Source organism: Vitis riparia, chromosome 11, assembly GCF_004353265.1.
Source record: "Vitis riparia cultivar Riparia Gloire de Montpellier isolate 1030 chromosome 11, EGFV_Vit.rip_1.0, whole genome shotgun sequence".
NCBI lineage: Eukaryota > Viridiplantae > Streptophyta > Magnoliopsida > Vitales > Vitaceae > Vitis > Vitis riparia.
The window spans coordinates 16127231-16153950 of record NC_048441.1 but is presented as its reverse complement, the minus strand read 5'-3'; the positions used below and the strand labels follow the sequence as shown (position 1 = coordinate 16153950).

At 32.3% G+C, this 26720-nt stretch overlaps 2 protein-coding genes across 7 annotated transcripts; one reads left to right on the top strand and one right to left on the bottom strand.

Moving 5' to 3' along the window:
* The first annotated feature begins 342 nt into the window (after nt 1-342).
* LOC117924851 (3-hydroxyisobutyryl-CoA hydrolase-like protein 3, mitochondrial) lies at nt 343-11117 on the top strand. 4 transcript variants are annotated; one of them, XM_034843560.1, is made up of 11 exons: nt 381-639; nt 2855-2956; nt 3159-3203; nt 3436-3488; nt 5902-6036; nt 6131-6227; nt 8874-9003; nt 9417-9595; nt 9742-9869; nt 9990-10091; nt 10780-11117. In XM_034843560.1, the coding sequence occupies exons 1-11, from the start codon at nt 402-404 to the stop codon at nt 10879-10881; spliced, it is 1311 nt and encodes a 436-aa protein (XP_034699451.1). In that variant the 5' UTR covers nt 381-401; the 3' UTR covers nt 10882-11117. The 4 variants fall into 4 exon arrangements, with proteins under 4 accessions (XP_034699449.1, XP_034699451.1, XP_034699448.1 ...); XM_034843558.1 differs by lacking the exon at nt 3159-3203 and having other exon boundaries at nt 343-639; XM_034843557.1 differs by lacking the exon at nt 3436-3488 and having other exon boundaries at nt 383-639; nt 3159-3223.
* A 360-nt stretch (nt 11118-11477) lies between these two features.
* On the bottom strand, nt 11478-16779 carry LOC117924852 (nudix hydrolase 20, chloroplastic-like). Of its 3 annotated transcripts, none has more exons than XM_034843562.1 (9): nt 16446-16776; nt 15902-15966; nt 15388-15542; nt 15081-15161; nt 13773-13867; nt 13029-13108; nt 12615-12730; nt 12295-12415; nt 11478-11670 (listed from the first exon to the last, which is right to left on the bottom strand). In XM_034843562.1, exons 1-9 carry the CDS (start codon nt 16710-16712, stop codon nt 11601-11603), a joined length of 1050 nt encoding a protein of 349 aa, XP_034699453.1. In that variant the 5' UTR covers nt 16713-16776; the 3' UTR covers nt 11478-11600. The 3 variants fall into 3 exon arrangements, with proteins under 3 accessions (XP_034699453.1, XP_034699452.1, XP_034699454.1); XM_034843561.1 differs by having other exon boundaries at nt 13773-13898; nt 15374-15542; nt 16446-16770; XM_034843563.1 differs by lacking the exon at nt 12615-12730 and having other exon boundaries at nt 13773-13898; nt 15374-15542; nt 16446-16779.
* Between the last annotated feature and the right edge of the window lie 9941 nt (nt 16780-26720).

Here is a 26720-nt window from a genome sequence, read left to right as displayed (position 1 = left end):
TGTCTTAACATAAAAATTAAATAATTTTAAAATATATAAAATTTTAATTATTTTTAATTATTATTTTTTTCTTTTCTATCATTCACGTTGAAACCAAATATGATAATTTTTTTTTTTTTATAACAATTTTTTCCTCTCTCTTAATACATTTCGGAACCGAAGGATTGTCAAGAGGATAGCAGTGGACCCTTTAGATTTTTACTTTTTATTTTTTAATAATAAACCCTGTAGTTACAAAATTTTACAAAGTACTATCCGAGACAAAAAAAAAAAAAAAAAAAGGGAGTTGGACTATTTGATGCGAGGGTAAATTGGTGGGTAAACTCGGGGCAAAATGGACAACTAAAATGGGAAGTTCTCCATCACCTCTTACACTCTCCTGCTCACACGCAGATAAAAACATGCGAAGCCTAGTGGGCGCATCCCAACTCTTGAACCGATCCTCTACTCTTTTCCTCTTTCGAGGCCCTAAGTCTCATTCTCAATATCTCCATTTTGGCAAAACATCATCTTCTCTTCGAGGCTTGGCCAATATGGCTGCTGCTGCTGCTGTGGAATTTGTCAAGGGAAATGTTCATCCAAATGGCGTTGCTGTGATAACTCTTGATCGCCCCAAGGCTCTCAATGCTATGAACCTAGGTTTGATTTTCTCATGTTTTCCTTGTTCCATCTCTTAAAGCACATCATTTGTTCGTTTTGGATTAGGATGATTGCATTTGATCGAGTGTTCGTTGCTGAAAGTTTGGTAAATTTGTATGAATTTTATGCTTGGAAATGTTTCATTGGGAATAATTCGGGTCTGGATTTGATATTAGTAAACCTAATTGCTTCTGATTTTGGGGAGATTGTATTAAAGTGTGGTTGTGATGACCCGTTTGCAAATGATAGATGCTAGACTGTAACCCTTGATTCAATTGAAGCAATAACATTTTCAGTCCCTTCGTCTGTCCTAATAACTGCATTTTTTGCTTGTGATTTTTGGAATGCTTTTTTCCTCTATTTAAGGAAAGTGATATTTCTGAAAACTCTTTGTGCATGCCTTGTAATGTTTTTTCTTTTTTTGGTTTTCCTGAGAATCAAGGGCATTGCATTTATTATGGGTTTAAAGAAGGGGGGTCGTTTTTGGAAAAAGGCAGATCAGTTTCCATTCCCCAAACTGTTGAAAAACAGAATTTTTGTACTTCATCTTTCTCAAGGGACCTTTCTTGAGGTTTGTGCCAAGGTTTCAGACTGAAAAGAAATAGGATCTTTGAATACCTTCTCTTAACCAGTTTCGTGGAAATTCTGTTTCTGATAATTGAACACCATTATAGGTGCATTTAACATGCATTTCTCGATTCCAATCCTTTAAATCTTCAGACCACTCGGGAGATTGAAAAAATAACATACCTAGAGCAATAACATGATGAACCAAGAAGTCTCCAGGACCTATTGTTAAGAACGATGAATTACAATTCTCATTAACAGCTTGTTTTTGGGATAAGCAATTATGTTATGATTGTAAAGGGACAATCTTAGTATGTGAAAGTTTCATTAGATATGAAACGACTTCCTTTGGGCATGGCCAAAAGGAAGAACATCCAGAGGAGCAATACTGTCATTTTTTTTGTTGAGGTCTTTTTAAAGTTAGAAGTATTTTTACCAAGATCACTCAAATACATATAAAAGCTTTTATTGGGTATGAGGAAGAGCTTGTGGTTTTCAATGTGTATTTGTGCTGGCAGCTGAGCTCAGGAATGGAAATCCTATTTCCAAAAATGAATCCTGGAATGGAATGAATAAGTAATCCCAGTTCCATTTTTGGCTACTAGAATTTGAGATTTTGGTCTAACTTCCATTCTCATTCTGGTGTTTGGTTATTTAAAAAAATTGCAAGAAAATTAATGCAAATTTATGAAATTATCCTTTAAATTATATTTATGAAAATTATTTATTTTTTGTAATAAATAAGGAAATAAAAATGGGTTGTCAACATTTTTTTCCCCATAAAAATTCTATGATGGAGATGAGCAAGATATTTCAACTTTTTTTTATATATAGACAAGATAGTTCAACTAATTTGGAACTTTGGAAATCAAACTTTTCAAACTTGTGTTTCTCAAATAGTCATCTTATATCTAGGAATATAATACCCATTTTCTAGTTAAAATACATAAGAAATACATAATACTTGGAAATGCAGTTGGTGGAAGTGGTGTTACTTAGTTGTAAATAATAGGCTACCACTCCATTTTTCACCACCTAATCCAAGGCAGTATCCTTAGCAATCATCTCTTTTCTTACTGTCTTAATCCCAAGTGAAGCAGGCTGCATAATTTCTTAGTCTTGTTGCCCTTCAGTTTGGTGGATAATCATGTGTTTTCTTACTGCATTGTCCATATTCTTTCTTGACTTCCTCATCCTTGTGGCACCTTCAACTTAATAACATTGCTTCTTGTTGGGCCTTTCTTGCACATGTTCAAACCATCTTAAAAGACTTTCCAATCCTATGTTGGTGTACCTTTAATTTCTCATGGATTAATTGACTTTTAGCTTCATCACTCTCATCTGGGTCATCTTCATTTCTTCAATGTGTTGTTTCTTGATTGAATATATTCCATTCCATAAAGCTTAGTTTGCCTTTAACCATGTCAGATGTTTGGTTTCCTTTTGGCTTGGTAGGTTTTACATTGTGATGATGTTTATGTTCTTGACCAGTTGTATTTGGAGAATTTATGTGTGGGAAAATATTGAAACCACTTGTCATGTTTCAGATGGGATGTGATATAATATGTTGTTGATATCATTGCAGAAGAACTTTGTGTATCATTTTGTCTCTCATTATACTGACTTGTCACTGAATTATAATGTGTAGATATGGATATAAGATACAAAAAATTTCTTGATGAATGGGAAATGGACCCAATGGTCAAATGTGTTTTGGTTGAGGGCAGCTCGCCTCGTGCCTTTTCAGCAGGTAACATGAAGAAAAATAGAACTCCTCTGTTTTCCCTGTTAAATAATGTTTTCATGTATTAAATGTACTTTTTTTGTTGTTTAACGTGAGCTTCAATTTTTATTTTTTTTCAAAGCTAATTTTTTTTAAAAATTTTGGGGTAATGTTTTGTAATTCTGAGTGTTAGGTAAGATTTTGAGGGAACCATTTGTGGAAAATGCAGGAATGGATATTAAGGGGGTTGTTGCTGAAATTCAAAAGGACAAAACTACACCTCTTGTGCAGAAGGTTTTTTTTTTTTTAAATTGCACAATTTATATTCAACTGTCTGTTGGATAGATCATAGTTGATCATGGTTTCTAATCAGTGTCATTTTCACTTCTATATACCCTGTGTTGTTTGTTGTTTGTCTGTTTTATTGTTGTGATGGCAATCATTTTGAACCAATACAGTAGCGTAATGCTTGTCAATTGATAACCCAAGTCTTAGTTTATCTGCAGGTGGTGATGTGAAGCAGATCTCAGCCAGGAAACAACTATCATATGTGATTGAGGTCTTGTTTGTATGCTTGTGATTATGTATCTCAGATTTTTCATCATGTAAACATTGCTGAAGAAAAGCTAATAGTATCTGAATGCTATTTAAGGTTGTTCTTTAATAATGATGACCATGACCATGACCATGACCAATAACAGAGCTGACCTTCTTAATAATAGTCTGTGAGTCCCTGACGCCTCTAAAGGACTTCTTTCCTGCTTTGTTTGTCAGTGTTTCTTTAAAAATATTTGAATAGCTGACTTTTGGGTGGGGGAATAGTTAGGATCTCAGTGCCCCCAATTTTTGGGGAAATTTTCTGGATAAGGAGTTGGAGTTAGTGCAAGATTTTCTGCACAATTTTTTTCAAAAAAGGGATCATTCAGTGTATCCATTTAGTGCTCTTAAGGATAGGTTGCCCAGATAAGATGGTTGGAGGTTAGCAAAAGTTATGCTATGTTCTTGTTTAAATCTTCTTATAGGCTCTTTTTTGTTCGAGGGAGCAGAGTTACGCTGCTACAAAAGAGGTTTAGGATTTATTGGCACCTTTAAAAGTGTGCCTGTTTTCTTGGGAGGTTGGTTCAGTGAATTTGCAGCACCAAATGTATCGTATAAATTGACCAAATTCTTGTGCCATGCATGTAGCTTGTGCATCATATGGTTATCCACTTCATAGCGCATGCATTTTCCTTATGTTCTATGGATCTTGACACTTTGATCTTGCAATCCATGTTTTTTCCAACTTATTACTAGATTGTGTGATTTGATTTTGATGCATGACTAATTTAGGGGGTGTTTATCAAGCTGAATTAAGTAATAAAAACTATACTGTTAAAAGTTGTGACCACTGAATCTGTAGTGGTGAGAAGTATATTGGTATCATTTGAAACATAAGTGCTAACACCTGTAGGTAAAACTGCGACGCCGGCTCCATACGGGCTTTAATTCAACCATTTGATAAAAAATAAATAAAATAAAAATTGAAGTTTGAAAATAGTTTGTTTTTATAATTTTGTCCTTACCCATTATTATAACAATTTTTAAATATTTACTTAGTATGTCAATAGGTACCACTTGGCACAAAAAATGTCATATGGGTTATATTCTTGAAATAGGTAGAATCGTATTAATATGATATAAAGCTTACAATTTTGTAGTTAGGCTTTAGATTTTGGAGCTAAAATTGTACCACATGGATACCTTAGAATAAGCGAAATTTCATAATAGGATTCGTGTTGGATAGAAAATGTTATTTGAACCACTAGTTTTACTACTTTTTTTTTTCATCTAATGATGTGATAATTAGTACCTGGATCTGGAAAAGTTGTTGCATTTATTTTAGAGAAATACCAATCCCATCACCTTTTACAGCCTTACCAAAGTTGCAAATGGTAATTGAAGGAAAGAAAAAGTCAGAAGAAAAAATAAGGTTTATTCTTCATCCCATCATCACTTGTCACCTTGCAAAATGGTAAAAAGGTGGTAAAAGGAAGGTAAGAAGAAAGGCATTTTCATTTATTTTAATTACCTTTTTCACATCCACTTACCACCAACCATACTAACCATGGTAAAAAATGTGATCAAGTAGTGATGCAAATAATGTTTTCCATGTTGAATTTATAATTTTAGATGATATATTAATAAAACAAGAATGCCGTGATACATTATTGTTGTTGTTGCTGTTATGATTGTTGTTTCTTTGTTATTTTTGATATAATAGAGGAGTTTGGATAATGCAAGAGACCCAAATTTCTTCACACATATAAAGATACCGAAGTAAAAAAGTCCAATAAAATCTAGATAGAAAATCTTGTACTCTCCAACAAGCAATTAAAGTTCCTTAAGATTTTGAATGGAATATGGCAAAGAATTGGAATGCTAATTTTCTTTAGAATCATTTTATGCAAATAAATCTGGCAAAGTATTCATTGAAACAATTCTTTCTTTGGCATGAAATTCAAATGTTATTTTTGATACTATTCAAACTAGACAAGATCTATTTGATTTCTTTGTCAGTGAAATCAGGGACATTTTTGAAGAGTGATTATTAAATATAGTTTGGATGGTAAAAATGGAATTTAAAAGATAAAATTTATTGAACCACTTATGGTGTTTTGCTTGAAGTGTTTGGTAAGGTTCCTATAACTTTAACAGATTAAGCAGTTTTTGGGTAGATTTCAGCCATAATTGGCTGCTTGTTTTTGCATCAAACAAGCTGAATAAATGGAGTCCACTTGCTTTTCCTCTTTTCAGCACTTCATAGTTTATTAAACTAACCATAGTCGATTCCTCATTGGTTTGGGTAGCATTTTTAAATCCTGGGCAGGTTGCCATTTGTCCTGTATGTGGTGGTTCATTATATGTCTTTGTACTAGATTGTATTTATTCTGTTGCCTGAAATTGATACCTCACTCTGCCAAATTTTCTGGCAGGTATTCACAGCAGAATATTCCCTAATATGCAAAATTTCTGAGTACAAAAAACCATATATAAGCCTCATGGATGGCATTACAATGGGTTTTGGAATTGGACTGTCTGGTCATGGTCGCTACCGGATTGTCACAGAGGTATAATGGCCATATATGGACATAAATTTGTTTTGCAACTTAAATTAGAATAATGTTCTAATTTCTGATGTTTATTTGCACTAATTTGTTTCAGAGAACTCTTCTTGCCATGCCAGAAAATGGAATTGGCTTGTTTCCAGATGTTGGATTTGCTTACATAGCAGCACAGAGTCCAGGAGAAGGATCAGTTGGTATGCTTTTTGTTATTTAGGAGTTTTGATGGTTTGAGGATGGAACCTTTTATTTAGTTTCACATCAAAGTTTTTGTATCTGCTATCTATCATAGGTCCACAGGATTTTAAAGTTTCATTTTAAACTTAATTGTCAATAGTCACAGGGTCTAAAACCCATTATAATTGAAGTGCTTGAAAGAAGACAGAACTTGAAATGGGTCTTCTTCACATTATTCTTAGGCCATTAGCTTATTCAACTGATATAAAACTGATTTTTGAAATCCATTTGATGTGGCTTATAGACTCATTTTCAGCAGACCTTCTGTCTGCTTCTGTGATGTAAGTAGGCTAAACATAGTTACTAGAACTTTCAGATAGATTTCCTTTTTGGAATAGCGTACACCTATTTTCATTTTTATCCAACTTTGCATAGAGACTGTATTTTTTGGAATGATTTTTCATCCTTTGTACTTATTTTTTCAATGTAATGAAATGGTTGCTTCTAATAAAAACAATCCATAGTTATCGGAACAAGTAAAAAGGCATAAAGCAAAAGTGGTGGGTGGGAAGAGAAAAGGGACAAAAATGTTAGAGAAATGTACAAGAAAAAATTATGAAGGCCTCTCAATAAAAGTATATGAAGTATTTGACATGTAACATATATTAGGATGCATCAAATCCAAAAAAGAAAAAAGTTTATAAATACAAGTGATAACTTTACTTTTGGGTGTACATGTTTTAAATTATCATTGATTCACCACCAATTGTTGCAATGTTTAGTTAACAAATACTAACAATGACCATCAATTCTCATAAAATACATGTAGCTTCTAATGATCTTGAAAGTGCTATTTTGAAATATTAGAGTTGCCATTTCAATTTTTTTAAGCACAAGTGGTTCAAAGAACTTTTGAGTTCCAATGGTAATCCTAAGAATCAAAGAATCAAGCATGAATAGTTTACTCTAATGTGTGCTGCCACAAAAGTCTGGAAAACATATCAATACTGCCATTCTCTAAGGGCTGAGAACAATCTTTTATTTCCAGCTAAAGAGGTTTGGGGATCAGGTGCCCCTCCCAAAACTCATTTTTTGATTGGGAAGCGGTGTGGGGGAGATATTAACTGTAGATACGTTGATGAAGAAGGGATGCCCCTTGGTTAATAGATGTTTTCTTTGTAAAAATAGTGAAGAGTCAGTTGATCATATTTTGATTCATTTTAATAAGACAAGACAGCTTTGGTTAGTGTTGTTAACAACTTTTGGTTTAGTATGGGTGTTCCTAGCTTCAGTGAGAAATCTTCTCCTATAATGGAAATTCAGGGATTCTAGAGAAGAAGAAGAGAGCAGTTTGGCGGCTAGCTCCGATTTGTTTATTTTGGTGTATTTGGGGAGAGCGCAACTGAAGGATCTTCGAATACGAAGAACTGTTGGACCAAAGGCTGAGGGTTCCCTTCTTCAGATCCCTTGTGGAGTGGTCCAAACAGTTGCTGAATGTGGAAATCCCCTCTCATCTGAATTTTCTGGAGAGACTATATTGTGGCTACCCTTGCTTTTTTCTAGGTTTTTGTCTTTATTTTCTGGTGCTTGGGTTGGTTTTTTTTTGTGTATACTGCTTGTTGCATTGAGTACGCCCCCTTTTTTTTGGCGCTTCTTAATACAAGCTTTTGTCTATCCAAAAAAAATTCTGCCTTTCCAGGTGACCTGTTGGGTTTTCACGGTAGCAGCTCCTCTAGGTAATAGTAATACTAAGGATCAAAAAATGAAATATGAATAGTTGCTCTAAGGTGTGCTACCAGAAAAGTCTGGGACACATATTGGAACCTGCTTTCCAAGTGAGTGACCTGTTGGGTGTTAGTAGCAGCTCCTCTAGGCTTCACCTTAAAATATTGTCTCTACATGTGTGATTGAAGAAACTTAAAACCAAATCACATGATCATTGTACAATTTTTTTTAAAACCTGGAACCTTCCACAAACCCTTCCCATCCCTTGACAACTTGAGTCAGGCCTCAAGGGCTCGCATGATCATTATACAATATCAACACCAATGCACATACGAGTTCCAGATCTACCAACTTGAAACTTGCTGCACTTAGACCAAAACCTTTGCCGGCTACATCAATAAAGGAACTTGAGGAACAGCAATATTGGAACTAGAATTAAGTAGCTTAAACGAAGGTAATAGCATAAAAAAATTAAGTTATCAAAGTCCTGACTAAAATTCACTTTTGAATGATGGGGCCATGGCATGGAAAGTAAAAGTTGGTTGACTTGTTGAAAGATTTTTTAGCTATGTTGAAAGTTTACAAGATCTAGGTCCTTGTCTCGATCCTCCGGGAGAGGGTCTTTAGATGAAATGTCACCAAATGCGACTAACTGGGGCAATGGCATGTCAAGTAAAAGTTGGTTGACTTGTTGAAAGATTGTTTAGCTATGTTGAAAGTTTACAAGATCTAGCTCCTTGTCTTATTCTTCTAGGTAATGGTGAAACAGGAGTTTTTGTTTTTTCCCGTCTTCTACATCAGCATAGGGAATAATTTATCCTTCCTAGGCATATTGTTTATCCATCTTTTTGTAGCTGTTAAACCTAGCTTTGTTATAAAATAGTCGATACCATGGTCTTCTGTGTTTTATTTCATGCTTTAACTAATTCAAGTTTTTTCAGGTGCTTATCTTGGAATGACTGGAAAAAGGATTTCTACATCAGCAGATGCACTATATGTAGGTCTTGGAACACACTATGTGCCATCTGGGAACTTGAATTCACTGAAAGAGGCCCTTCTGACAACCAGCTTGTATGCCTCAAACAATCTTTCTATGCATGACAACAACTATTTTTGCCCTGCTGAAACTGCATTACGCATGACCATATGCTTTCACTTACATATATAATTTACAAAAATTGCCTTGTGAACCATTATTTATGAATAGGAGTTTTCCCCTTTATTGACATCATTCTATGAATCTATCAATCTAGCTTGATAAAATGATGAAACATTCATGTCACTCACTGATGTAGGTTAGGTTTTTTAATTGCTTGATGTCTTTTCATTGTAAATTTACAATTTTTACAACCAATGTATGAAACTGAGGCGTTCAGTTTCTGTTATTCATATACCATCTAGTCTGGGATGTATTCTCCATTCATGTATCTGTTTATCATATATCCACTTTCTCACTAGAAAATCATTATCGATTGTCCATACAGTTCAGAGGATCCACATCAGGACATCAGAGAGCTGTTGGTGAAATACAGCCATGACCCTGAGTCTGAGGCCCAGTTAAAGTTGCTTTTGCCTCAGATTGTTTCAACCTTCAGTGCAGATAAGTCAGTTAATGAGATTATAGAAGAGCTGAAAAAGCATCAGCTTAGCACTGATGCTATAGGTAAGCTACTTTACACCATTCTTTTTATGGTAGATCAGCTCGGTGCCTTGGACATCTTCTCCTACTCAATCTAGTAATGTTGGCATCTAGTTCTTGCTTCAGCTCATTTCATCCATCATTTTGATTGCCATTGTTTCCATGAACAGTGTCAGAGTGGGCTAAGGAAGCCCTTTTAGGTCTTGGAAAGGGGGCTCCTTTTTCTCTTTGTTTAACACAAAAGCATTTCTCCAGAGTTGCTTTGGCACGTGGAAAAAATGACAGTGATTTGTGCAGTGTGAGTTGCTTTTTCCTGCTTTTTTTTTTTATAAAGAAAAGAAAACTTATTTTGCTAATTCCCAAAAGGCCACAAATTTTAAGAAGTACCGGGTATTTTCCTGCAATTGGCTGTATCCAGTTAAGCGGCGTGATGAAAACTGAATACCGCATTGCTTTGAGGTCTTCTCTTCGGAATGATTTTGCTGAAGGGGTCCGGGCAGTCTTAGTGGACAAGGATCAGGTTTGTCTCATTATAGTAGGAAGCCATTTATATGTTAGAAGCATATGAACTGGTGAAATTCTGAAATTCTGTTTGATGCTGCATGCTCATCAAGTGCATGTTATCTTGTGGGTAATTTTTTTACAAGACTATATTACCCTATGTATACCATCATGGTCCCAATAGCTTCCTTAATTTTTTTACACTTAAATAGAATGTTAGCTGCTTCAGTTTCTTTGGAATGATTTACTTAAATTCCCATCTGCATTCCTCATCTTGGTAACAGTGGTGAAAAGGCATCTTACTAGACTGCCATCTCGCCTAGTTTCCTCTGTAGATGCCTCCATTTTGTTGCAGTTCATTACTAAGCTAAACTCCTATACAAGTGAATACTAGCCCTTGAGAGGGTTTAAATTGGATGGAAAGTGGAGTTTGAACAGCCATCATATTCCTTCTCATTACATGCTTGAACCGGAGATCCTTCTAAGGATGATATCACCTTGTATCTTTCTGAGTGTGATCTATCAACCCATATGACCAGTTCAAATTCATGAGACCATCAGACTGTAGCCTATTGTTGAGATTTCTTGTAATGTGAACTGAGCTGAGTATTGTAGTGCGAGTGCTTGATTTTCCTTTTTACTTGCATTGAACTCGCCGTATCTGAATAAAATTTTTTAATGCATTTTCCATCTTCATGCCTCTGCAGAAGCCAAAGTGGAACCCCTCAAGCTTGGAGGAAGTGGATCTAAATGAAGTGGAAGCTGTCTTTGAACCATTAAGCCAGGGAACGGAGGAATTGAGAGTTTGAGTTGTGTTGGTCATCCTTTGCGCTTTGAATATCACAGACGTTATTAGTGCTATTGAAATATGTCATAAACCTGTACAAAAATAAACTAATTTGACAAAGGGCATGCTCCATTACGTTGTGGTGCTACATCTAATTTCTTTTGGTCTTTTCTCAAAAGTGGCGGATAACTTTGTTAAAATAAAAGGAAAAACATCAGCTAATTTGCAGAAAGTCAAGGGTTACAACATATTCATTTCTATTTTCTGTCAATCCTTTTTCTCCATTTTTTTCAGTACTTTTGGATTTGACTAAGTTTCTTAGAACATTTTATTCAATTTTTATTCAGTATAACATGGTAGGAGTTTTTGTATTGTGGCCGAGTATCTTGATTTTGTAGTTATCCACTCTTATGTATGCTGCACTAATCCGTCCTTTGCTAAAGGGCATCGGAGCACTCAACCCAACCATTAGTAGGGAGCATTAGATTAAAGAAAAATGCCTAATTCTAAATTGTTGCCAGGCTCATCACTAAGGTTGAATGCGTAACCAGGATCTCACCACTGAATCCAACCACCATTAGCAGTTCTATATCTTTGGGTTTCAGTCAACAAACCAACTTGTTTCAAAAAAACATACTATTATTGCAAATGGGATGCTGTTTGGTCATAAATTTAATGATAAAAAGGACTACATACAGCATCAGTGTGGCTTAAAAAGAAACAGCAAGGAAAATGTGCATATTACGAGCAATCTCCGCTCCTCAAGCTCTGAAGTAGCTCCAAGTATCCTAAACTATCAGGGCCAATATACCTGCAAATATGAGAGAAGTAAATAATTGGAATAAGCAAACTGTTGGAACATTTTTTTCTTACGTCTGCTAAAAAACTGGATCAAAATAACTCATTTTGCTTTACCATGGACACAACTTCCAATATCTTTAGTATCTTTAGCAACCAGCTAGTACCGAAGATGATATGTGATGACCCATTCTTTTCCATGTAAATATTGTCTAGGCTAGAACACTAGGTTGTCATCTTATTGGGACTTTTTTTAGCTTCATTTATTATAAATTCCAATTCTTTCTTTTATTCTAAATTGTCTAAATGGTTTCTTAGTAAGTTTTAGTTTGAAATTGTTTTGAAGAATAGCAAAATGTTTGATGTTTTTAGAGGATTTTCTTTTTTTTTTTAAGCTTCAAGGAAAAGTAGTACGTTTTTACTCGCTCTAAACATGAATTTGGTAATGGGTAACTTTCCTATTACAAGATGTTTGTTTGAGTCATTCCCATTTTGACTCTCCATGCTTGAAATGTAAAATGACCATTATGCCTATAGAGTTAGGGCGTGCCATGATATATGCCAAATAATAATTGTTTCCATTCATTCACACAAAAGCAGGAGAACAATAAGAGAAGGAATAGAGAAAAAGCTATACCCATGGCGAAACAGGAAATCAATGATGACAAGAGAACAATTTGCCTTGAAAAAGTGTGTCCTCCGTACGACATCTGCAACCTGTGACACAGGGATCAATCTGAAGCTCTCCACTTCTCCATCTGTTACATGTTTAAGAAGCCATTAAGGGGGATGGATTGAATCCAAAGAAAAATATTGCAGTTAATAACTTCCAAATGAAATGGAAAGTTGGAAACAAAGCAAATGCTCCAAGACTGAGTTGCAATTTTACAATTTCTAAAGTGGAGAAGAATGAGGTTGTGATGACAATTGATGAAAACTGAGCATCAATATGTTTACCTTGGTTCTTAGGAATGAAATCTTCAGGGAGTTTTAAATCATAACAAAATAAAACATCTCGCTTGTATCTATACCCATCAATGTCACCATATGAGACAGCACCAACTGGTACAGCTCTATGAGTCAAGCATGTTCCGTCAGTATTATAAATTGTAAATGAAGAAGAAAATAAGAGAGGCAGAGAAGTCGGAATGAAAAAATCTAATGCAAATCAAGGATGTATATTTGACAAACCAAATTTCAACTTCCTAGCCTCTATAAGCCATATGATGAATATGGAAAAAGGAAAAGAAAATGCTTAAAATTGTTTGACCAAGTACTTTTAAGCACTGTCTTTCTTTCCGTTGCTTTTTTTTTTCTCTTTTAACAGAGCCAGTTGGACAAGTCATAGTTCAATGGCAAAGGAAAACCTACTCTTTAGACATGGATCTAGGGATTCCTGCTTCCTCTTCACATTCCTTCATAACATTCTCCATACAGGCTATCCCATGAGGCTGCAATTTTGATCAACAAAGTAAGAGATACAGAACTGCCTCAGAAAAAAAAGGGCAAATGCTCTTATTGTACATGAAATTGAAATTTTGTTGATTGCACAGCCAACTAATTTTATATAACCAACTTCTGATAGCCTGCATAATGGAAAAACAAAGGTCCAGCCAGAAAATGGGCAGCCCTACAATGGCCACTTGGAATTTTCTTGTCTTTCCCTTTTAGTTATATACTTAAGATATAAATGTGAAACTGACATCTAGATAATGCTTTGAGCAGCACGATTTAACAAACAGATGAACATGTTAATTGCATATTTTATAGAATATTTTTCATTCAATGGATCCTAAAACCTTTACAAGAATGGAAAAACCTTATTTCTCCCCATAAATGGTATGGATCATAAAACTCTCTGATTCATTATTATCTATAAAAGCAGACAAACATGATTTCTTGCTTGATCCATGCAAGGGATTTAAGTCATGACCTTTGAGATGCCATTAGGCTATGACCTTTATCAGAAGGAATGTAACACAATGGGACATAGAAAGCCCTTTTATGAGGCCACAATGCATTAAATTACTTATGAGAGCACATAGAACTGGGTAATGCTTGGTAAGCAAGAAGAAGAACTGTCAATATATGCAAAGGTAAAAGGCTGTTATATACCAGTCCTCCAGAAACTAGATGATCAAGCATTCCTGGATAAGTGGTCTTCACTTGACTTCTCTTGCCTATCCATAAGTATTTCTGCCCGTTTCTTTCTGTGTAGCCATTCATTTGAATTCCATAAGCCTATTCTTCCAAAAGCATTTAAAGGTGAAAACATAAGATGGAGGGTACAATAATCAGCATATAAACATAAAATACCTTGGATTCATTTGTCAGACAGCCTTTGATACAAGAAAAATGTATATCTTGCCATATGTGAAGATTGAATGTTTTTCAGCCTTTTATTAGATGTAACAAGGTGATGAGAATTACATGGAAGAAGACATACAATCCACAATTAATACATGCAGAAATAATCAAAGAGGAGATGCACAACCTTTCACCTCTATGGTATACAATCAAAATTTGCACCATCTTTTATTAGCAAAAACATGTGGATTTACCCTTGGCCTTTGGATGAAGGACTCACTATACACTATTTCCAAAATTGTGTAAGTAAAAAAATTAAGCGAGACCATGACAAGATGATATTTCTACAAGACAGACAGTTCTCCAACATGTAAGCCACACAGAATACTAGCTGGCTTATGGTTATTAAAGGAGGGTGACCAAAAAGAGGGAAATCACCAAAATCGACATTTAGAAAAATATGGCACTAACATGGTCTAAGCTCAGAAAATTTTCTGCAATGCATACTACCATATTATAAAATAATATGCTTGATGAATAGCTCATCTATAGTTTCCTTATGAACAACTAGCCAACACCACTTTTATAGGCTTCGTTCAACAGATTGAGAAATATAAGTAATATGAAAAATGAAAAAACAGATAAATGCTTCCGTGCAACAGATTGATTAAGGAACATGCATCACAATTATAATTTCAGTGGTTTAAGAGTTAAGAAAAAATTCTTTATGCACTACTAGCCAAAACCACTTTCTTAGGTTGGTGATGTCCAAACAAATCGCTGAATTAAGCCATGGTCCATGATGATTTTGGAACTCAAAGACAATACCACTAGAGCATAGAGGAAAAAGAACATCTCAGGTCTCAACTCCATATTTTCGTACCTTATTTCATTATTCTTATTTTTTTTACTTTAACACTAATAATAGGTTAACTATCAAAATCAGAACAATGTGAAACTTATTATAATAACCAAGATGAAATTCAATATTTAGTGTCTTGATATTTCCAATGCCCAACATCACAAACTGGTAATGAATGCTTAAATTATCTCATTTTAGTTTGTGTTTCCAAAAGGGGGAGCAGTTTCAATACAATATACAAAGGCATGACCAACCTTTATCCCAAAATAAGGAGCGGCTGCACGTTCCAGCAAGAAAAACGCCGGTGCCCCAAAGAGTGATGCAACAGGATATAGCTGAAGAAAACCAATGTCAATAATAATTCACCAATGAAACAAAAAATGAAGTCCAAAAAAAGAAAGAAAAAAGGAAAAATTGAGCTCCAAAAAGTTTCAACAATATAATAAACAGATCCAAACTAAGCAAACCAAAGCATTTGATAACACAAATCCACACACTGAAGGAAAGATGAGAATCAATAAATCATTTTAGTGATCTGAAGTAGTACCTCCTTCCGTATACCTGGAATCAGTTCTTCCCCTAAGCATTTAACTACATCTCCAACTGCTCTAGTCCTTTCATTGGGTGTCCTCAGTACAGGGTGTAGCATTATATGGGAGTTATCTTGGGTGAAAATAAACACATTAGAAAATCTCTTTAAGTGATCATCGAAAAAGCTGCACAAAGTCAAAACGCATTCATTAATACAAACATACTGTTCAAGTTTTTCTAGATCTAAATTCAACAACAATAAATAAAGAGGCCCATTATCGAGTGCAGGTCACTTTTTGTGAATTTAGGAGAGGTTCAACAACTGGTAATAGACCTAAATTCAGCAATTTTTCAATAAAGTGGTTGTGCAAAATGTCAAGCTGCAGTTGCTCACTTCACTTGACAGCCCAAAAGTTACCAATGCACCTAGTAATGGCTGCTCTTTCAGCTGTACAAATTGTGTCCGAACTTAAACTACAAGTTATCAATCAAGTCATTAACTCATTAAGTATTACATAATTAAGATAATTGATGATGATATTACCCTTTATGAATATAGCCAACGGTTTGGTCCTCAATGACAAATGGAAGGAAGTCCGATTGCTTTTCCTGCACGAAATTTCAATCAACAACTACTGATTTGGTATGGCTAATGAGAAAATGTAGGGAAAATAAAAGTAAGTTATGACATCTCCCAATTCTCATCACAACCAAAAACCTCCACTCAATTGATTCCGATACAACTCGAATGCTATTCATACAAGTAATTTCACTTAAGAATTAGCGACTTAGATTCTCCAGTAACCATTTCAATTAAGAATTACAGGTTTAAATGCTCTGTTTGGTCACTAAGAAAACGAAGAGAAAATAAATTAAATTTTGAAATCTCGGGATTTTGATCATTTATCCAAAAACCTCCCCCTAATTGATTCTAACACAGACTTACTGCTTCTCCCATTCTGCTCAGAGACCATGAAAAATTAAAACAAAAGTTCAAACTTTAATTTTCTTTTCCTTGCTTTTCTCGGCAACCAAACATGTGTTGCATACATACATAGAGAGACAGAAAGAGAGTGTGTGAGAGATACTAAGCCGCGATTGCAGACTCTGATCTTCTCAAAGAAGCCTTGAAGATCGGACGAGTGTTGCGAAGAATCCTGGGAGTCGGAGATTCGAACGACGTCGTCCCAAGTGAAACAAGTGGCGGAGACGGAAGGAGAGCTAACCCTAATTGGAGTGGAAGCCAAAGTGCGTGATGAAAGGATGAGTCTAGTTGGAAGAAGAGGAGAGGAGTGAGAAGCAATGGAGCTTCGGACAGAGTGGGAGAGACGCAGATGATGGTGATTGCAAGCCATGGAGCGTCGAGGGAGAGAGTGCGGGAATGGGAGACTCCTTTTGGGCCTTTGGCTGTTATACGGTTATCCATGCCCTTCAAAACGACGTCGTTGGAGCTCTTGCATTCTCCGAGGTGACTCGTGTAAGCCATGCACCTGCCTAATAGGCCATGTGCCCGCTTCGCAAAATTAGGTCTTCAACTTTTACACGAGAGGACTCGAGCGTCGAGACAACTCCTTTTAGAAAGCAATAAAAAAAAGGGGCTAAGCGATTAAAAGGATGAAATCAATATACTAATCATTCACCTTTTTTCAACCTAAAAATTATCCATACAAATAATCTCATTTTTTTTTTTATTAAAATAACATTTTTTCTAAATAATGAAAATATTAAAGGGTATTTATGTCAAAAATGAGTTATGCTTAAATTCAAAAATATGAATGTCCCGCATTTCGGTTCATGCGTTTTTTATTCGATGGCGAGCTCGATTTTTATTTTTGAAAAATTGATTCATTTATTTGGTTGAAAAAAAATTGACTTGAAGTCGCCACCTATTTTTGTTTTATTTTTAAATGGTAAACAAAATAAGAAAGAAAACCCTAGGTGTGACTCCTTATTTTGGAAAAGGTGGTCTGCAAAAAACTGGATAGGGTTCGGGGGTCAGGTTACTTATTAGGAATGTACGGTAAAAACAGTAGCACACTTCTAAGTCCCTAAAAACAGGTCTCTACTAATAAAATGGAGCAAGAATATCACTCAAAACAAAATAATTGAATGAATAGGAGAGACAAATAATGTACTTGAGTGATGAACTGGTTTACTTCAACGAAAACAAATGTTAGCAATTAAACACAAAATAATCGTGTGTGTATCATAGAATAGTGTAAATCAATCACATATAGCAATCAAATCAATCAATCCTCCAATCGATCATGAAATCACGCGTGTAGGGCCCCCACCAAAGCCCAATCTACCTTGCACAAATTAATCCCACAAATTCCATTAATCTGAAATTATGAAAATTACATTCATGCTTATGTAAAGTCGAGAGGAATAGAAGATTATTTGAAACCCGAATGGAATTAAAACAGTTGGAGAGAAAACTAGATTTTCTTGAAATTTATTTGAAAATTGGAGTCTTGGGAATTGAATTTAAGAATTGGAATTTTGGAAATTAAATTTGAAAAAAATTGAAAATCTTAAAATTATTTGAGAAGTAAAAATTGTGAAAGTTAAATTTAAGAATTTAAGTTTTAGAAATTAAATTTGAAATAAATTTGAATTTTGAAAATTATGAGAATTTGAATTTTGAAAATTAAATTTAAGAATTGGAGTTTCGAAAATTAAATTTGAAATAAATTAGAATTTTAAAAGTTATTTGAGAGTTTGGAATTTTTTTAAAAAAAATTAAATTTAAGAAATGGAGTTTTAAAAATTAATTTTTAAAAGAAATTGGAGTCTTGGAAATTGAATTTAAGAATGAGAATTTTGAAAGTTATTTAAAGGTTGAATTTTTTAAAAAGTAAGTAAATAAATAAATGAATAAAATAATGATTAAATAAATTAAAGTGAAAATTGGAATTTCGGAAATTGGAATTTAAATTTAGAAAACGAAATTTTGGAAAAGGATTTGGAGATTGGAATATATAAAGAGAAAGTGGATTTTGAAAGGTTACTTCATGATGGAATTTTTATAAAAAGTCACATTTGTATCATGAAAAAGAAAAACAACATGCTAAGAAGCCTATAGTGAAGCCCAATCATAGGAGGCCCAAATAAACATTACCAACAAGCCTAAACTAAAAGAAAATGGCTTAAAGCCCACAAAAACAAACTTAAGCCCACAAGTCAGTGCCTTGGGAGCCCAACAACAAAACCCACTACCTAAAATATCCACCCAAAGATCAAAAGATGGTTTTACTCTTTTTTGAAGAAAAATTTCCGGGTTGAGGATCGGTGGTGGCAGGTTGGCGGTGAAGATGGTAGAACAAAGCTCCAATAATAAGAATCAAAATAAACTCATATCATCCTCATCCTATATATCCATCAATGAGCTTAGAAAAGAAGTTAAAAAAACAAGCATAGAGTGGAGAAAAGAAAGTACCCGGAGATAGAAAACAAAGAGAGAGGACGAGAGGTTGAAGAAAAGGTTTATTTGGTGCCCGGTTTCCTCTCTTGTACCCAGATTTTTTCTTCAAAAAAAAAAAAACCTCCCAACTGCTGCCCCTCTCTTGATTTTCCCTCTCTAGATTTTTTCATTTCCCCCCTCAAATCCCCCAGCTGCTGCCCGTCCTTTCCCATCATTTCCAATCTCACCCACTCCCTTTAAAAAATATGTATTTTCATCATTCCAAAAAGAAAACCCACTGCCCCTATCTCTCATGCATGCTGCCCAAAAATCCTCCAAATGCCTATACTGCCCCAAAAATCTCCAAATGCATATAGACCAAAACGAGGATCTACAATGAAATATTAATTTTACAAATTTATGATTTTTCTTTAATCCCTTTTAATCAACTAGTAAGTGCAAACGTGCCAAAGCACATAAGAGAATATAAAAAAAGTTCAACAAAAAAAATTAGTCTTATATAATATCAAGTAAAGATTCAAAATCAAATAATTGAATTAAACATAAGACCAAATTAAAAAAAATAATTAGGATTAGATATAAATAAGATTACATTTTTGGGCACCAAATTTTATGATAATAAAATTGTTTTTTAACTAATGTTCTTATATTATAAAAATAAATATCCTTGCCATAAACATTTACCAATTTAAATTTAAACACATTGTTTATTTCTTTTACACTAAATTTATATATATAAAAAAAAAATTGTGTTAATTATTTTACATATGTTCAAATATTTTTTTTTTCCTTTTATATGAGAGCCTTTTAATAAAAATAAGAACAACAACTAATTAATTTGAGCAAGAAATTTGTGAATTAAAAAAAAAATCTCAAATCGATGGCATTGTCAAGTAGAACTCATTGGAAGAGTTGAAATGAAAATTTTGAAAAGAATAGAAAATGACAAAAGATGAGAAAAATTTTCAAACTTTAAAGAGAATAAAATTTATAATGGATGAGAATTTTGAAGTTTTCAAACTTTTGATGATAAATTTTTATAACATTAATTATATTAATTATGTGGTTTTAAAGAGAATGAAATTTATAACTTTAAGACCTTTTTGTAATGAAAAAAGTGAAGAATAAATAAAAAATTAATAATTGGTTTTCATAACTTTCTTTTCAAAAAAAAATAAATGAAAAATATATATTAAATTTAATTTCTGGAATGACTTCCATTAACCCTAATGAAATAAAAAAATTAAATTCTTATTTAAGTTGATTATGAGTATAAAAAAGATTAAATTTTAAATTATCTTTTAGGTTTGTGATGGTAATTTCTAGAATGGTTTTCGTTACGTGAAGTAATTAAAACTCTAATTAAATGAAAAGATTAAATAATTAGTATTGAAAATATTATTATTTTTTTTTAATTACCTTTTAGGATTGTGCTGATAATTTTAGAAATAGTTACGTTAAGTAATTAAAACCTCAACTAAATGAAAAGATTATATTATCATTTAAATTGATTATTAATCTTGGTAAGGGCATTTCTAGAAATAAAAAAGTGAAAAACAACTCGTAGTTTTATAGGTAGCATAGAATAGAAATTGAAAGCAAATGAAAATATTAAATTTTTCATTACCTTGGATGTTTGGTACATGGAACAGGAAATGGAAATGAATATTTTGCTTCCATTTCTAATGGAAGTGAATTTGTCTACTCCATTTTTAGTGTTTGGATGAATGAATTCAATATTGGAATAATTATTTGTTTCCATTCTAATGTGTAGTAATAACAAGAATGAAAATGAAAAAATGACAATAATACCCTTACACATAATTTAAAATATATATTTTTTTTATTTTCATTTAAAAATAAATAAATTTTGGAAGTTTTTTTGTTACTAAATAATAACACTAAAAAATAGTCTTATTATGGGATGAAGTGACACGAGGCTTGATAAATGAAATCTAAGGGTATAATAGTAATTTGAGATTATTTTATATTTTCTTATGAGATGAATGAATCAGAATACCACCTACTTGCAATAAATTGAAATCCTACTTATAGGTGGAATATGATTTCTGAAGGAATCATTTTTTATTCCATTTCTACCTTCATAAAATTTATCCAAAAGTGGAAATGGGAGAGAGAATGAATGAGATGTCTATTTCCATTTCTCGTTCCCACGTACCAAACGCCCCCTTTAGGTTTATGAATGACTTTCATTATCCCTAACGAAATAAAAAGATTAAATTATCATTTAAGTTGATTACAAGTATAAAAAATATTAAATTTTAAATTATATGTTTGTGATAGTAATTTCAGGAATGATTTTCGTTATGTGAAAGTAATTAAAATTATAATTAAATGAAAAGATCAAATAATTAGTATTGAAAATATTAAATTTTTTGAATTACCTTTTAGGTTTCTGATGATAATTTTATGAATGACTTTCATTACTTCCAGTAATTAAAATCCTAAATAAATGAAAAGACAAAATTCTCATTTAAATTGATTATTAATATGGTATGGGTATTTTTGGAAATAAAAAAGTGAATAACAATTCATACTTTTATAGGTAGTATAGATTAATCCTAAAAAACATGAAAACAAAAATATAAATAAAAAAATTAGTTGGTTAATCGTATTTTTTGAGAATTTTTTTTTAAAAAATTACATTGAGAATAATTAAATATAAAAATTTAAAACACTATATATAACATGTTTAAAAATATAAAAAACATACTGTGGATCAATGTCCACTCGAAAGAAGATGGGATTCGTATATATTGGTGAAAAAATGATTTTTTTGAAAAGTTGAAATCACTATCTATTTTAGTTTATTTAAAAATAATAATAAAATAAAATAAGAAAGAAAATGGTGACTCCTTATTTAGAAAAAAACATATTTAAAAGTTACCTATCGAGATAATACAGTGATAAGTCATAGCTCCCTTTAAGCCCCCATACTCACTATCTCTACTAAACATGGAGGAAATGATGAGAATTAATCAATTAACCAAGGATACCAAACACAAATCAATATGCAGAAAAATAATAATAAAAGCAGATTATAAGAATGTACTAGATAAATGATATGAGAAATATGCAAACTAATAAAAAAGAAGATATTTCAAAAAATTAGGTTTTCAAGAAATTCCAAACTTTATTAAAACAATTTGGAATTAATGCTTTCAATTTAATTATTTATAAAAAATTTCAATTTATTTTTAATAAATGATTTGATTTAATTTCACTTGTATTCAATTTTCAAAAAAGTTATTTAGACTTGTTATTGTTAAAAGAGTTTATTAAGAACAATTTTATAAAAATAAAATAAAGAATTTGATTTTATTACAAGAAAATAATTTTTATTTACCTTTGTTAGAAAAAAAAAAAGAAAGATTTTTTTACAATTTCATTTATAAAAGTGTTTCAATTTTAATTTTTATTTAAGAAAAGTGTTTTTTACAAATTATTTAGAAAAATGATTTTTTATGACTTTATCTATGAAAGATATTCCAATTAAATAAACAAGACTTTTACTTGTAAAAATATTAAAATTCAATCCAGTTTTATTAATAAAAAAAATATATATTAATAGGAAAATGAATAATTTTCACACAATCATTTACAAAAATGATTCATTGTTTGATTTTATTAAAAAAAATCTTTGACTCTACAAAAAGAGATTTCAAACTTATTGCTTTTTCAAAGGTTTCAAATTTATTAAAAAAACATTAGAAAATATTTTTATCTAAATTTATAAAAGAGATTTTCATAATTTCACTCACAAAAGGTATTACATTCGATTTTTTAAATTTATTTTTATTTTCTTTTGAAAGGACTTTATTTACTTAAAAAAAAAAGTTTACAATATGACTATTTTATCTAAAAGAAAAAAAAATATTTACTTTTATTATTAAAAAAGGAAGATGCTTACAAATTGTTTAGAAAAAAATCTTTTATAATTTTAAATAAGAAAGAGAGAATTTTGGTTGACTTTTATTAAAAGGGAGTTTTATTAACAACTTCATTAAAAAAAATTGCTTTTTAAAAAGAATTTTTACTAGTTTATCTAAAAACAAAATTTTTATTTATCTTATATTTCAAAAAAGAAAAATATTTTCACAATTATCTTTTATTTAAAAAAAAAAAAAAAGATATTTTCACAAGCATGGTTTTCATTTCTGAAAAAAAAAAATTTTGATTTTTTTTTTAATTTGATAAAATTAAGATAAGATTTTCAATTTTACTAAAAAAAAGAAATGAATTTTAATTTTACTGTAAAAAAAAATGTGCAGATTATTTTTTATTTTTTGTTTTAAAAAAAAAAAGTTTTATGGAAATTTGGGGTTACTTTTCAAGCTTACTTCATGAGCAAGTAGGAGAAGGTGAGTCAAGGACTATTTCCTTCATGAGAGATAGGTAGAAAAGGTGTTCTTAGATCTTTACATAACATTTTCCACATAACAACATTTTGTGCAAGATATATATATATATATGCCAATTTTAAAGGGAAGTATGCTGGATTGAAGCTAAGAGGTCTTTTTGAAGACATAGTTGTATGATTCATCCTATTCCGAATCAAGCCATGTTGCTTGAAGTGGAGTGTGATAAGTTGTTGCCCCCTTATTTAGAAGTGCATGCCCGAAAGACTTGAGCTTAAAAGAATGAGACGACTTGATGAAGAGATTAAGGAAAAAAAAGGTCTTTCACTATAAGGTGTGGCTTGTGCAAGAGTGTTGGACATAACAAAAGATCATGTAATCATGATTCTAGTAATAAAAGAAGAGTTAAAACAATGCAGGTATTCATACTACATCCTTTCTAGTTAATTAATTATTATTTTTCTTTTTTCTTAGTGCAATATTATAATTTTTCTCTAGGAAAATGTTGGTGCTTCGTCACAACAAGAGAACATGGTAACTAATGAAACAAATACATCCATTTTTCTATATTTTAATTTATTTTTTTCCATTTAACTACATAATTTGTATTGTTTTCTAACTACTAATTTGGTTGGTAGGTGAACAATATGGGCTAAAAGATGACAACTAACAAAGTGTGCCAGATGGTGGACAACAAAGTGAACTAAATTGATGAACAACAAAGTAAGCCCTTTGGTGGACAACAAGACTAGGATTTTGAAAGAAAGATTACATTTTATTTTATTTTTCTTTTTGGAAAACAATGGATTCCAAGACTAGTATCTATCTATATCCTCTCTTTTTTTGTGTTTGGTACTGTTTTGTTACGGGATCATGTCTCCTTGTTTTTATGATGCACAAAAGGATATGGTTTTATATATGGAGTGTGAACACATTGAAATTTGCATATATTGTCTTCAAATACAATTATTTATAGTCCACTCAAGTAAATTCCTTCATTTTCATTCATTGAAGTTTACAAATTGCATTTTTTTTATTTACACTTCAACAATCATAATTGAAATACAACTATTGAAATTTTAAATAATATCATATCGACCAACATCATCGTTATCTTTTAAATCACTTTACACTCCTAAATTTTAATCAAATGATTAAATTCTTCAGCTGGTAAAATTGGTTTCCAAAAAGACATCAAACTACTTGAATTCATCAATTCATCAGTATCCCACGATTACAACTTTTATTCTTGAATTTTATTATGCCTCAATTAATTTTGTTATTGGAGCTTGTAGATATCAATAAGGGTAAATAAGTAATTTTGTTACTTACATTAGTTTCGGGGCGTAAGTCTATTTAAACATTATTTCAAGGCTATAGTATTTTTCTTACTTCCGTCATCATCGTTTCGAATCAATTTTATCATGGAAAGGATTAGAGAGGTTAGACCATACGAGGATTTTGGTCGTTTGAAGCAAAATAGAGGGAATTTATACTCTGCTCTTTATTCCACCATATCTGGAAACATTAAGCAATGAATCTCAATCTCTGAAGATCATCACCATCGTCGCTTTATAACAGTCGGTCTCGAATAGAATTCTCCGCTCCCGCGCGGTTTTTGCCACCGTCACCGTGCAATCAGTGGCGTTCCTGCCGGATTTCCTGCCAGAAAATGTCATGCACGTCAGAAGCCGCCCTCCCGTGCTCCAAACAGTCACCATCACTATATCATATTCGGAGCTTATAGTACGTATCTTGATGGCTCTGTTTGGTTGCCGAGAAAACGGAGGAAAAGGCTTGGAAATGAAGTTTTGTGTTTTGATTTTTCGGATGTTTGGTTCCCTGGAAAATGGAACACTCGACGTGAGTCTGTCAAGGTGTTGTGCGACACTCAGTTGAGCTGTTTCTTTCGATATTGGGAACTGAACAAACGAGAATGGTGTGATGTGAATTTTGTTTCCGTCACTCTTTTCTTTTTCCGATTCTCAGCAAGCAAACAGAAACAATTTTTACCTTTTTCGGAGGGACCGACGAAAGAAAACGGAAAAGAAATCCACTTTCTTACTTCTTCTAATGGTTGGTTCATGAGAAACTAAAAACCTCATCTCACTAAAATGATTGTATAAGACTTAATTCAGTTTATTATTCTTTTTATCTCCTTAGGAAACAAACAATTGAAAATAGGCGGTTTGATATTTTCCATCTATTTTCTTCTATGTTTCTTCCATTTCTTCTGCTTGTTTGGAATACGTTAATTCTTCTGCTTGAATTTTATTTGTATTGAAATTGATTGAAATAGGACAAAAATGCTGATTTACCAATGAAGATTGAAGAAGGGTTCGGACCCAATGGATTGGGTATTCTGAAAATAGCTGATGTAAGAATGTTTTACTGGTGATTCTTTATGTTTTTCATAAAATCCGCAGGGTTTCGTGCCTTGATTTTGTTCACGGGCTAATTACTAGGTTATCATTATGGTTGATGTTCAAATTTTTTATAGTTGATCCTTTTGTCACATTCACTATGTTGGAACTGAAAACATTCAATATGTCATATATACCTAGTTTGCTGGTAGTATGGAAAATTTTCACTCTTCATCCTCTAGTTATGAAATCTGCACGTTGATCCCCTTAATTTTTACTGCTCTCAGTTCTCACTTATTCTTACTTTCAAACTGATATTATGCTATCCATTGATCCATTTATTTTTTTCCTTTGGTAGTCCTTTTGAAAACTACAACCGTCATTTCTTTGCATCTGTTCTTCTTAAAGTCCTACCTATGCAACATTTTAGGAGATGTTCAGAATAATGTGCTTCTTCTAGCTTGAGATATTGCAGATATGACACAAATGTAGTGTTAAATCGGTTCTTCTGAAGTTCCACTTGTCTTGTCTTATGATAAATATGAAAGGGGAAAAACAATAGTATCAGAAATTTAAAGCATTCTGAAATTTAAAATTATGGTTATAGTATTGTCTAAGTGATGATTGTTTTTTTGGTTGAATAGAAAAAATCAAAATATTCATCTAAAAATAACTTGTTGACATCATCCAGCATAACTAAAGTGAACTTGTTATGTTGAATTTAGTTATGTTTGATGATGTCAACAGGTTACTTTTAAACGAATACAAAAAAATAAATATTTTGATTTTTTCTATTCAGCCAAAAAACAAACACCATCGTTAAAAAAGGATGGCCTAATAATGGGCCTTTACTGAACACAAATATCACTCTGAATCAAATCTTATAGTTAAAATATTGAAAAGCATGTGGTCTCCCTAGTTTTTTGGTTCACTGGACTGGACAAGAAGCAGCGTATTAAACAGGGATCAACAGATTGATCCTGTCTTATTGGGTCTCTTCTCAACTTTGTATATAATCTTCAGGGAATGTTCCCCAAGTTAATGGAGAGAATCTTTCTAAAGCCTGAAGGCACAAGTTAATGATAAGAGAGAAAAAAGGATGATTAAACAGGAAACAGTGAATAAATTGCCAATCTTTTTCTCTTCCTCCTTTTTATATTTTTTGCAATGGAAAGGGCAACACATTTCTCAAGCAGG